The 12,918-nt window shown below is 50.9% G+C and overlaps 1 protein-coding gene across 2 annotated transcripts; it reads left to right on the top strand.

Moving 5' to 3' along the window:
- Positions 1-350: 350 nt before the first annotated feature.
- On the top strand, positions 351-9,107 carry LOC132451432 (histone H3-like centromeric protein A). 2 transcript variants are annotated; one of them, XM_060044002.1, is made up of 5 exons: positions 497-621; positions 2,838-2,959; positions 6,243-6,370; positions 7,409-7,483; positions 8,864-9,107. In XM_060044002.1, exons 2-5 carry the CDS (start codon positions 2,872-2,874, stop codon positions 8,987-8,989), a joined length of 417 nt encoding a protein of 138 aa, XP_059899985.1. In that variant the 5' UTR covers positions 497-621; positions 2,838-2,871; the 3' UTR covers positions 8,990-9,107. The 2 variants fall into 2 exon arrangements, with proteins under 2 accessions (XP_059899984.1, XP_059899985.1); XM_060044001.1 differs by lacking the exon at positions 2,838-2,959 and having other exon boundaries at positions 351-621.
- The last annotated feature ends 3,811 nt before the right edge of the window (positions 9,108-12,918 follow it).

Below are 12,918 nucleotides of genomic sequence, written 5' to 3' on the forward strand. Positions count from 1 at the left end.
AGCCGCTCTGTGACCCGCTCCCGGAATGAAGAGGCGGAGGCTCGGTGGACCCGGTCCGACGGACCAGGACCTGGCGTGGACCAGGACCGGTCCGACCCAGTCTTAAACTTACCTGTTTTCCTGCTCAAACTGCAGTTCTGTGAATTAAAGTGTAACGTTCTCTACAAATGATTAATCAACATTCATTGAACGCTCTGTCCTTGTTTGACTCTTTTCTTTGGCTTCTACAAACTAAAATGTATGCATTAATGTATTTATTTATGGATTATTTTGCTTCGAATAAATTGATTATAGCGCAGAATACATTTATAATCCATCTACGTTTAAAGGCGTCAGGCTCTCCACGCTGGTTCGTTATGTGTTTAATGACGTCAGTGGCTGATCAACCAGCAATCCAATCCGCGCCTTCGTCTTGGTTTATTGTCGGAGCATCACGGGCGGAGCGGTGCGCGGGCATTAAGCACGAGCGAAAACTCCTCAGAGCGGTGCCGGGCTACAAACCGAGCGCATCCGCACGTTGGCACCGCCCACCTCACCGTGTCCTGCTCTCTGATTGGTCCAGCGCGCAGGACGGGAAACTGCAGCCGTTTGAATTTGAATTGTGGTCCGCTCGTCTCGCTGGTAAGTGTTTGTTTTTGAATGTGCGTTCAGACCTCAGTAGACCTTCTAGTCAGTACAAACACCAGTAAACCTACCAGTCAGTAGAAACACCAGTAAACCTTCCAGTAATCCTTCCAGTTTAGACCGTCGCCGTTCAAAGCTCGTATGAAACGCGACTCTATTGACGACGCTGAAGCTGGCAGCCGACTCGGCAGTGAAGGAATAGTTAAGGGATTCTTAACGAGCGGAATGGAGCGACTGATTCTCCGTTGTTTAACCTCCTAAATCCCCGTGGTAAAGCCACATTAATTAGTTTAGATTATCTAAGAGAGTCTAAACAATCTTTAAAAACTGTTTACAATTCATGTAACCTTTATTTAGTTTGTTAAAAAAAGAGATTTCACTGCTTTTCTTGCATCTGGACTACATTAGTACTGGTCCTAATTGAAAACCACTACACCTAGACTCTTCAAATCTGGACTAGAATATCACAGTGAGGCTATAGATTATAGAAAACATAGTTTCAAATTTGTGGAACCTTTTTTCTATTTGTGAAAATGCAAAGAATGCACATTTTAATGCTTGTTAGGGGTCCAGACCGCATTAGAACTGGTCCTGATTGAAAACCACTGCAAACAAAGAAGAAATGTTGTTGGAAATACTAATAATAATACATAGGTACGCGGTCTCCTGCACTGAGGTGCTGCAAATACAAATACCATGTTTATTTCAAAACTACAATCTACACATGTTCATGTTACAGCGGCTCGTCTAAATGTCTGTACTTTGTGAAGCTGATGTCTTTCATGTTTGTTTTTAAACTGTCTTTATGTTTTGGCTTTTCTGTACTTCCACATGGTTTTCAATCAGGACCAGTTCTAATGCGGTCGGGATCACAAAAAAGCGTTGAAATGTGCATTCTTTGCAGTTTCACAAATAGAAAAAAGGTTTCACAAATCTGAAACTATGTTTTCCATAATCTATAGGCTGACTGTGATAATGTAGTCCAGATTTGAAGAGTCTAGGAATAGTGGTTTTCAATCAGGACCAGTTCTAATGCGGTCTGGACCCCTAAAACCATTAAAATATGCATTCTTTTTGCATTTTCACAAATAGGGTAAAGGTTTCACAAATCTGAAACTATGTTTTCCATAATCTATAGGCTGACTGTGATAATGTAGTCCAGATTTGAAGAGTCTAGGTGCAGTGGTTTTCAATCAGGACCAGTTGTAATGCGGTCTGGAGAGTCGCTGGAGGACCCCTAAAACCATTAAAATGTGCATTCTTTGCATTTTCACAAATAGGGTAAAAGTTTCACAAATCTGAAACTATGTTTTCCATAATCTATAAAGGGACTGTGATAATGTAGTCCAGATTTGAAGAGTCTAGGAGTAGTGGTTTTAAATCAGGACCAATTCCAATGCGGTCTGGATCACAAAAAAGCGTTGAAATGTGCATTCTTTGCATTATCACAAATAGAAAAAAGGTTTCACAAATCTGGAACTGTTTTGTTTTTTTTAACTATGTTAAAAAAAAAAAGCAGTGAAATCTCCTCTTTTTTTTAACAAACTAAATAAAGGTTACATAAATTGTAAACTGTTTTTAAAGATTGTTTAGACTCTCTTAGATAATCTAAACTAATTAATGTGACTTTACCACGGGGATTTAGGAGGTTAAATAACGGAGAATCAGTCGCTCCATTCCGCTCGTTAAGAATCCCTTAACTATTCCTTCACTGCCGAGTCGGCTGCCAGCTTCAGCGTCGTACTTTACTGACAAACTGCCGGTACAAACGAGTGGTGCAACCGTACAGAAACACCACCCGGTCGATGCAGAAACACCACCCGTTCGGTACAGAAACACCACCATTTGGTCGGTACAGAAACACCACCCGGTCGGTACAGAAACACCACCCGCTCCCGTGGGGAGGGTCTCTGCCCAAATCACACCGGCAACGACCTCAGGGGGCGTGGCTCCCTGACCTCGGGGGGCGTGGCTCCCTGACCTCGGGGGGCGTGGCTCCCTGACCTCGGGGGCCGTGGCTCCCTGACCTCGGGGGCCGTGGCTCCCTGACCTCGGGGGCCGTGGCTCCCTGACCTCGGGGGCCGTGGCTCCCTGACCTCGGGGGCCGTGGCTCCCTGACCTCGGGGGCCGTGGCTCCCTGACCTCGGGGGCCGTGGCTCCCTGACCTCGGGGGCCGTGGCCCTGCTAACGCTCGGCTCCCGATCCCCTTCCAGCCGCCCATCTCCTCACCCCGTGACTCGGCCCACGATGCACCACGACTCCTCCGCCCTCCGCCGCAAGGGGACCACGCCCCGGCGACGCCCCCCCGCACAGGCCCCGCCCAAACCCCCATCAGGTGAGGAGGGAGGGATGGGAAATCTCCTTTAAATTACCCAATGAAATCGTACTTTTACCCTTTACTGTTTTCACTACAATCCCTGCAGACTATATACCATTGTTGGTTAACTTCATCAAAACATTTGAAAGGTTCATGTTAGTGATTAATCACAATTGAGTTGAAAAAAATAAAATTCAAACTGCAAAAACAATCTTCAGAGAGAGAGAGAGAGAGGAGAGAGAGAGAGAGAGAGAGAGAGAGAGAGAGAGAGAGAGAGAGAGAGAGAGAGAGAGAGAGAGAGAGAGAGAGAGAGAGAGAGAGAGAGAGAGAGAGAGAGAGAGAGAGAGAGAGAGAGAGAGAGAGAGAGAGAGAGAGAGAGAGAGAGACTTGCCAAGGGGACCGAGATGTTCTGGGGAGAATGTCGTGTGACGAATCTTATCAATGGAAGCTGAGGCTTGCAGGTGAATTGAGGACATTAGGGATTGAACCCAGAACGTCCTGGAGGTGAACCCTGAGGCAGCACACTGTAGCATGGTGAGGTGGTGGAGGAGGTGGTGGTAGTAGTGGTGGTGGTGGCAAATCCATCATAGTACATCCAGAAGGGGGGTTTGTGGGGTTGGCTTCTGTTAGCCGCTTCCATTGACTTGAGGGTAACTGTAGGCTAGCTCCTCCTCCAGCGAGGGGGACATGCTTTTAAATACATTCCAAGGTAACATAAACATTAATAGGCTTATAAACAGTAAGGCTGAATCATCTAAAAATTCTGTACACAATTAACTCATCTAGGCAGCATTTTCTTTATGCCATTGCAATGAATTCAACTAAAATATTATAAACTCATTTTGATATAATGTGTTCGATATCTTTGAGCTCATTGAATTTATTTAGGAACTGTAGGTGTGCTGCCCTGTACCCCCTGCGCCTTGCCGGGGTCGACAGATAGATAACTCCCCTCCCCAACAAACCTGGCAGACCCGTCCCAGTTAACTCTTTATGGTTGCTTGAAGTAGGGTAAAACAACAAGGTTTTTTCCGAGGCCAACTTATAGCTAGAAAAGTAGCATTAGACGAGGGAGCACCTTGTGTTCCGATTGTGTGTGTGTGTGACTGTAACGGAGCGTGCAGCTGGTAACCATGACGACATCAGATCAGACAAGACGTTACAAGCATTGGCGTGTTCTGCTCCACGTCCTCCTCTCGATATCCAAAAAAACACTGCCAGAAACACTGATCCCTTAGTAGTTATTTTAGGAACCAGCAGCTCGTCCGCTTCCATGTTTCAATTGTGGATTGAATTGGTTAGGATACACTGTGCTACACTGAGCTACACGGAGCTACACTGTGTAGCACTGAGCTACTACTGTGCTACACGGAGCTACACTGTGTAGCACTGAGCTACTACTGTGCTACACTGAGCTACACTGTGTAGCACTGAGCTACTACTGTGCTACATTGAGCCGGCCGGAGCTGCAAACCGTAAGAAACTTGAAAATGAGTTCCCTCCCTTCCACACCTTGAGGTCGCGTGGGATTGGTTGGTGAATGTGTGGCGCGGGTGTTTTTTTACCCCTCGCTCACGTTACTGCGTGAGGGAGAAAGCCACCGGCGAATGTTTTGAACACCAAACCAAGGCAGCCGCTTGAGAAAACCCACATTACCGTAAAATACTGGATACCTACGAAATAATAACTGTATGTATCTCACACAGCTGTTTAGGAGATATATCGAGTATATTCGATGTATCGCACAGCCCTAAGGTGGGGTCCTCTGGGAGGAGGAGGGGGAGGTGGAGGAGGGGGAGCAGGAGGTGGGGTCCTCTGGGATGGGAGGAGGAGGAGGAGGTGGAGGAGGAGGAGCAGGAGGTGGGGCCCTCTGGGATGGGAGGAGGTGGAGGAGGAGGAGGTGGGGTCCTCTGGGATCGGAGGAGGAGGAGGAGGGGGAGCAGGAGGTGGGGTCCTCTGGGATCGGAGGAGGAGGAGGTGGAGGAGGAGGAGGTGGGGCCCTCTGGGATGAGGAGGAGGAGGAGGTGGGGCCCTCTGGGATGGGAGGAGGAGGAGGTGGGGCCCTCTGGGATGAGGAGGAGGTGGGGTCCTCTGGGAGGAGGAGGAGGTGGAGGAGGGGGAGCAGGAGGTGGGGTCCTCTGGGATGGGAGGAGGAGGTGGAGGAGGAGGAGGTGGGGCCCTCTGGGATGGGAGGTGGAGGAGGAGGGGTCCTCTGGGAGGAGGAGGTGGAGGAGGAGGTGGGGCCCTCTGGGAGGAGGAGGTGGAGGAGGAGGTGGGGGCCTCTGGGAGGAGGAGGTGGGGCCCTCTGGGAGGAGGAGGAGGAGGAGGTGGGGTCCTCTGGGAGGAGGAGGTGGGGCCCTCTGGGAGGAGGAGGAGGAGGAGGTGGGGTCCTCTGGGAGGAGGAGGAGGAGGAGGTGGGGTCCTCTGGGAGGAGGAGGTGGGGCCCTCTGGGAGGAGGAGGAGGAGGAGGTGGGGTCCTCTGGGAGGAGGAGGTGGGGCCCTCTGGGATGGGAGGAGGAGGAGATGGAGGAGGAGGAGATGGAGGAGGAGGAGATGGAGGAGGAGGTGGGGTCCTCTGGGTGGAGGAGGAGGTGGGGTCCTCTGGGATGGGAGATGGAGGAGGAGGTGGGGCCCTCTGGGATGGGAGGAGGAGGAGGTGGGGTCCTCTGGGTGGAGGAGGAGGTGGGGCCCTCTGCGATAGGAGGAGGTGGGGCCCTCTGGGATAGGAGGTGGAGGAGGAGGTGGGGCCCTCTGGGATGGGAGGTGGAGGAGGAGGTGGGGTCCTCTGGGATAGGAGGTGGAGGAGGAGGTGGGGTCCTCTGGGATGGGAGGTGGAGGAGGAGGTGGGGTCCTCTGGGATAGGAGGTGGAGGAGGAGGTGGGGTCCTCTGGGATGGGAGGTGGAGGAGGAGGTGGGGTCCTCTGGGATGGGAGGTGGAGGAGGAGGTGGGGTCCTCTGGGATGGGAGGTGGAGGAGGAGGTGGGGCCCTCTGCGATAGGAGGAGGTGGGGCCCTCTGGGATGGGAGGTGGAGGAGGAGGTGGGGTCCTCTGGGATAGGAGGAGGAGGTGGGGTCCTCTGGGATAGGAGGTGGAGGAGGAGGTGGGGTCCTCTGGGATGGGAGGTGGAGGAGGAGGTGGGGTCCTCTGGGATGGGAGGATGAGGGAGGAGGAGGTGGGGTAGGTGATCCATACTGCTCCTTTTCGTCGTGTTATTTCATGGGTTTATGGTGTGTTTATGTAAATGAGGTGTGTGTTTATGTAAATGAGGTGTGTTCATGTAAGTGTGGGTGTGTTCCGACAGAGCCCCCCCCATCGACCCCCGGCAGGCGGCGGCGGCGGTTCCGGCCGGGGGCCAAGGCCCTCATGGAGATCAGGAAGTACCAGAAGAGCCACACTCTGCTGCTGAGGAAACGCCCCTTCGCCCGCCTGGTGGGTTCCCATGGAAACGCCTCAGCGTACACCGTACACCCTGCTGGGCGGGGCTGGACCGGTCTGGGGGCCAGAGGTCCTCCTGGGGGGGTGTTCCATCAACCAAGCTAAAGGCAGAGCCGGGCTTATTACGCTTTGCTTCGCTACCTTAAGCTAGAGTTACGTTCCGTCAACGTGACTTAAGGGGATCTCCGCTAAGTAACCATGGCAATTTATCTAACCAAACTAACCTGGTCGGTACCAGGCTAACTGTCAGGCTTACTTAAGCGGTGTTTCATAGAAGTCCATTTGTCGGAAACGAGTACCATCAGAAGGTTCGGCCAAGCCTAGTCCTTACGATTTGGTCCTAAATGTACATAGATGTACAAATAAGATAATTATCTCTATCTCCCTGATTACTAATCTATTGTCAATATAACATTTAAATATCTTACGCTTAATATTACTTATTCATTCAAAAGATCGGCGATTGTATTGCCAGGCGGCCTCCCTGTTTTTATTAATGGTTACGGTGTTCCCTCTTTGATTTATTACATGCTTTTACTCCTCATAGACCCCCACAAGCTTCTGTTCGCCGCTGGAAAAGATCCCGCTCTGTCCTTTTCGGTCATTTGATCCACTATTCGGCATACACGGTTCCGGGCTGGTTACATATCCCGTGAGCGTGCGTAATCCACGATAACGCAAGCCTGGCCTGAACTAACCTGAGCGAGGCACGGCTGAACTGGGTTGATGGAACGTCTTTAGCCTCAAGTGGAAGTTGGCGTTAGTTCTAACCTGGCTTAATTAACTAAGCGCCGCTTTCGTTAGCGACTTTGATGGAATACCCCTTGATTTATCTTCTCATCCTTTGTTGTTCTGTATGTCTCCGTGACAACGGTTCATAATTAGCGAGATCGCCCAGGTGACTTACGACCTGCCGGGTCGTTAGTCCCGGGACGGTCTGCCGATTGAACCCCCTCCAGCTGTCCAGGGTGATCTGTCCGTTGCCGTGGTTACGATTGATGGGTTTGACGTGTGTTTGACCCCTGACCCCAGGTGAGGGAGGTGTGTGAGTCCTACTCCGGGAAGAGCCTCCGGTGGCAGGTGTTGGCCCTGATGGCTCTACAGGAGGTGAGGACACGCCCCCCTGCTCACCCCTCCCCTCTGCTCCTCACCCCTCTGCTCCTCACCCCTCCAAATCGCTTCTCACTCCTCCCCCCCCTGGTACAGTGAGGTACAGTGAGGTACAGTGAGGTACAGGGAGGTACAGTGAGGTACAGTGTGAGGTACAGGGAGGTACAGTGAGGTACAGTGTGAGGTACAGGGAGGTACAGTGAGGTACAGTGTGAGGTACAGTGTGAGGTACAGGGTGAGGTACAGTGTGAGGTACAGTGTGAGGTACAGGGAGGTACAGTGTGAGGTACAGGGAGGTACAGTGTGAGGTACACTGAGGTACAGTGTGAGGTACAGGGAGGTACAGTGAGGTACAGGGAGGTACAGTGTGAGGTACAGTGAGGTACAGGGAGGTACACTGAGGTGCAGTGTGAGGTCTGAGGGGAGGTGCAGTGTGAGGTCTGAGGGGAGGTGCAGTGTGAGGTCTGAGGGGAGGTGCAGTGTGAGGTCTGAGGGGAGGTGCAGTGTGAGGTCCGAGGGGAGGTGCAGTGTGAGGTCCGAGGGGAGGTGCAGTGTGAGGTCCGAGGGGAGGTGCAGTGTGAGGTCCGAGGGGAGGTGCAGTGTGAGGTCCGAGGGGAGGTGCAGTGTGAGGTCCGAGGGGAGGTGCAGTGTGAGGTCCGAGGGGAGGTGCAGTGTGAGGTCCGAGGGGAGGTGCAGTGTGAGGTCCGAGGGGAGGTGCAGTGTGAGGTCCGAGGGGAGGTGCAGTGTGAGGTCCGAGGGGAGGTGCAGTGTGAGGTCCGAGGGGAGGTGCAGTGTGAGGTCTGAGGGGAGGTGCAGTGTGAGGTACACTGAGGTGCAGTGTGAGGTCTGAGGGGAGGTGCAGTGTGAGGTCCGAGGGGAGGTGCAGTCTGAGGGGAGGTGCAGTGTGAGGTCTGAGGGGAGGTGCAGTGTGAGGTACACTGAGGTGCAGTGTGAGGTACACTGAGGGGAGGTGCAGTGTGAGGTCCGAGGGGAGGTGCAGTGTGAGGTCTGAGGGGAGGTGCAGTGTGAGGTCTGAGGGGAGGTGCAGTGTGAGGTCCGAGGGGAGGTGCAGTGTGAGGTCCGAGGGGAGGTGCAGTGTGAGGTCCGAGGGGAGGTGCAGTGTGAGGTCTGAGGGGAGGTGCAGTGTGAGGTCTGAGGGGAGGTGCAGTGTGAGGTCTGAGGGGAGGTGCAGTGTGAGGTACACTGAGGTGCAGTGTGAGGTCTGAGGGGAGGTGCAGTGTGAGGTCCGAGGGGAGGTGCAGTGTGAGGTCTGAGGGGAGGTGCAGTGTGAGGTCTGAGGTGCAGTGTGAGGTCTGAGGGGAGGTGCAGTGTGAGGTCCGAGGGGAGGTGCAGTAAGGGTTCCCTGTGGTTCTCCAGGCGGCCGAGGCCTTCCTGGTGATGATGTTGGCCAACGCCAACCTGTGTGCGATCCACGCCAAGCGCGTCACCCTGTTCCCCCGCGACCTGCAGCTGGCCCTGCGGCTCCGCGGCATGGATATGTGACCACGACCCCCAGCCGGGGCCCCCTGCTGGGCATCCTGGGCCCCCTGTTGCTCTTCGTAGCATGTAAATATATTGTGTTTGTTGTTTTATTGGTCAATAAAGTCTTGAAGGAACTGCAGCTGTGCTCCACTCACTAGTCGCTGAAATAACTAATAGTAACTAGTCGTCGATGTTGTTAATTTTGTACTAACCAGTAGTTTTTTAGTTTTGCTGGTCGTCAATAAGGTGGTTTAACTAACTAGTAGTGGGGATGCTGGGAGAGGGAGGTATTGGAGAAGGGAGGTGCTGGTGGAGGAGCAATGTTCTAGAGAGGGAGGAATGTGCTAGAGGAGGAGGAGGAGGAGCAAGGTTCTAGAGGAGGAGGAGCTAGAGGAGGAGGAGGGGCAAGGTTCTAGAGGAGGAGGAGCTAGAGGAGGAGTAGGGGCAAGGTTCTAGAGGAGGAGGAGCTAGAGGAGGAGGAGCTAGAGGAGGAGGTTCTAGAGGAGGAGGAGCTAGAGGAGGAGGTTCTAGAGGAGGAGGAGCTAGAGGAGGAGGAGCCGGCGCCGGTGTCCCAGAAGTCCTCTTCAACAGCTGTTATCTAATTGGTCCCTTGGGGGGCGGGTCACATCACAACCGTCCTGCTCCCAGCCAATCAAAGGCCTCGGCAGCAGTGCACCGGGACCCCTGGGGTCCTTGTTTACGGGTGTCGAGACGTTGCCGTGGGCGACCGGGAGCCACGCCCCGTGGTCCCAGGTGTGAGTGGAGGTTGAAACACCTGACATCAGGTAGCACAGCATCACACGGAGACCAGCAGGAGAGAGGTAGGGACACCTTAACGATAACTACCCTGTTAGCGGAACCTGTTAACTATAACTACCCTGTTGGCTGAACCCGTTAAGTATTACTAACCTGTTAGCTGAACCTGTATTCTACTAACCACTCTGTTAACTGAACCATCTATAACTAACCTGTTAGCTGAACCTGTTGGCTGAATCAGTTAACCATAACTACCGGGTTAGTGGAACCTGTTAACTATAACTAATCTGTTAGCGGAACCTGTTAGAAGAACCATCTATAACTAACCTTTTAGCTGAACCTTTTAAGTATAACTACCCTGTTAGTGGAACCAGTTAACTATAACTAACCTGTTAGCGGAACCATCTATAACCAACCTGTAAGCTGAACCTATTTTGGAAAATAAAAGAATCGTGCGTGCCCCCAGGCCATCGGGCTACCATGTTCAGGATTGACATTCTGGCATCGCAAATAATCGGAACATTAACTGAATGGTAGCTTTTGCGGTTGATGTAGGCCTACGCGTAATCATTAATAGATGGTTCATACGCACATGGGTACAATCAACCGCACCAATCACATTTGGAAACCTAGCAATAGCATAAAAATCCCGTTTGATTCCAGTTTGCTGATCGTTATTATATGGGAATTTAATATAACGTTCGGAGAGGGACATTATAGCTGCCAAAACTGCTGGCATGGTTCGGCTAATACTTGGCTGGGAAATAGCAGACCTGTCCCCGATCTCCCGCTGCAAGATCCCGGTGGCCAAAAATCCCAAGGTAGAGCAAACCTGCACAGGTATTGCGTTTGATCGCCGAGTTTCTCGCCTTAACTGTGGCTCCAAAGCATTGCATAGCTCCATCAGGAGATGCCATGGGAGATGAAAACGACTCAAGAGCCATTCATCGCCCTCCTTAAAAAAATCGGCGCGGTCTCGAAAAACTCTCTCGTCTGTGCGTTGAGGTCCTTAACAGAGCCAGATCTGCCATCGCTGAGACACGACCACCTATTTGGCAAAGCTCCTGTTAATATAGACAGCTGAATAAACATTTCACCTGTCACATTCTAAGTATTTTCATAGCAATACTGTTTTTAATTAGGCCTGACTTGATTGTAATTGTTTGGGCTAATTCCAATTTATTTAGTAATTAATACAGATGTTGAACATGGGCTACTTGTGCTGCACTATTCATCATTGAAATACCCGTATGTTGCGCCAAAAAAACTTGCGTACACGAGCTCAGACCTGACGTGAGATTTCATCGCAGCCTGCGCTCACGTTCAAATTGATAAATGCCAAGCTCAACGTTGAAATGAGCGTACGTCCATTTTACGCACGTTTTCTGTCGTACGCTCGTTTGATAAATGAGGGCCAGAGTGTGTAGAGTCTAGTGTATCTGAGAGTGTGTAGAGTCTGATTGTGTATAGTCTGAGTCTGTCTGAGTGTGTAGAGTCTGGTGTGTCAGTGTGTAGAGTCTGGTGTGTGTCAGTGTGTAGAGCAGGGGCGTAGGAACGTGTTTAACATTGGAGGGGACACATATCGGAAACCTGACAGATCCGTTGATGGTTCGAAGAGAAATATGTCATAAATGAACTACACTGCAAAACATTCACAAATGTATTTTATTCTTCTAAAAATATACATTTGTAAAGGAAAACACATTTTGAATGGCAGTATTGAACTGATACATATCAAATCAATTATTTAATTGCAGGCCTTATCATACAGTTTTGTAGACTGATAAATAACATGTGAAAAATATTTATCTAAATTTGAATTCGTATTTTCTGAATGCCTTTTCTTTTCTTAGTTGTATCTTATGCCTCAATGAACACACAGGCAAAGGTTAAGGTTAAAGGGAAAAACAGCATCAAGAATTTTAATACACCAATGGTTCTATGAACATCCTTTCTGTACCGACAGCGATATATTGATGCACTTCTTATGACAAATGTACTTATTGTAAGTCGCTTTGGATAAAAGCGGCTGCTAAATGCCCTAAATGTAAACGTAAATGTAACTTGTTTTTAATCTCGAGTATGTGATATTATTCAAACATTTCCACTAACTGATTGGTGTGTGAAGGCAAACGAAAACGACATTAGAATGGATGTAATGAACTGATAAATATAAATTAGTGTGTAGAACTGATACAAATAAAAGCTAGATAGCACTGTAGTGTTATCCAACAGTGTCAAACGTGCCGTGACACACAAAAGGTTGAAAAACAATGGCCTAGCCAAAATGTTTTCTTCTCCTGTCATTTGCAGCCACGAAATGCTTGCAAATTGACTTCTTGTCAGTAAGTCAAGTCTATCCTGATGGGCATGACAGACAGCAACATGGTTGAGTCTGTTTTGAGACATTGTGGACCGGAGCCAGGTTTTGAGCCTGCGGAGGACACTAAAACTTCTCTGCTCTTCTGCTGCTGTCTTTTCATTTTAACAGCTCTAACCTGTTGCGTTAGCTGCAGACACCCGCATCTCAAACAGTCTGAGCCGTTGAGGGGATGCGGCAGCTTATGGCTGTCTTGCGAGACAGCCGTATTCACGCGAGATCACGCGATTAGAGTTGCAGGCTGGCAGCGATCAGTAGCGGTGACAGCGGCGCAGCCGTTCCGCGGCGCTTACGTCCCCGATGGAAAGCAGGCAACCTTCTAGGCAGCGATTTGAAGGCGTTTCCAGCCTGAAGTCCTTATAACTCCCAACCGCCCCCAACCCTGCGCGCTGCCATACATGGGGCAGGTGACAAGACGCTGTGTTGCGCTTTCAAAATAAAAGCAAGTGAGTAAAATATAAAAAAAAAAAAAAAAAAAATATTTTGCGGTATATTTTTTGGGGGGGACAAATGCGCCTGTCTCGAAAATTGGAGGGGACACGTCCCCTCCGTCCCCCCCGGTTCCTACGCCCTTGGTGTAGAGTCTGGTGTGTGTCAGTGTGTAGTGTGTAGAGTCTGGTGTGTGTCAGTGTGTAGAGTCTGGTGTGTGTCAGTGTGTAGAGTGTGTAGTGTCTGGTGTGTGTAGTGTGCAGAGGGCGGCGTGCGGCTGGCTGATGTTGCCGTGTGTGAGGGTGGGCTGTGAGCCAACACGGTGGTCAGACACGTGGTCACATGACCGCAGACCGCCGGCCCTCCAGAGGCCGGTCGCCCTGCC

This window comes from Gadus macrocephalus, chromosome 22 (genome assembly GCF_031168955.1).
Source record: "Gadus macrocephalus chromosome 22, ASM3116895v1".
Taxonomy (NCBI): domain Eukaryota; kingdom Metazoa; phylum Chordata; class Actinopteri; order Gadiformes; family Gadidae; genus Gadus; species Gadus macrocephalus.

Coding starts and splice junctions, on each gene's coding strand:
- LOC132451432 (XM_060044001.1), top strand. CDS start 357: ATGTGTTTAATGACGTCAGTGGCTGATCAACCAGCAATCCAATCCGCG. Junction 6,371..7,408: donor AACGCCCCTTCGCCCGCCTG/GTGGGTTCCCAT, acceptor CCCTGACCCCAG/GTGAGGGAGGTGTGTGAGTC. Junction 7,484..8,863: donor CCCTGATGGCTCTACAGGAG/GTGAGGACACGC, acceptor GTGGTTCTCCAG/GCGGCCGAGGCCTTCCTGGT.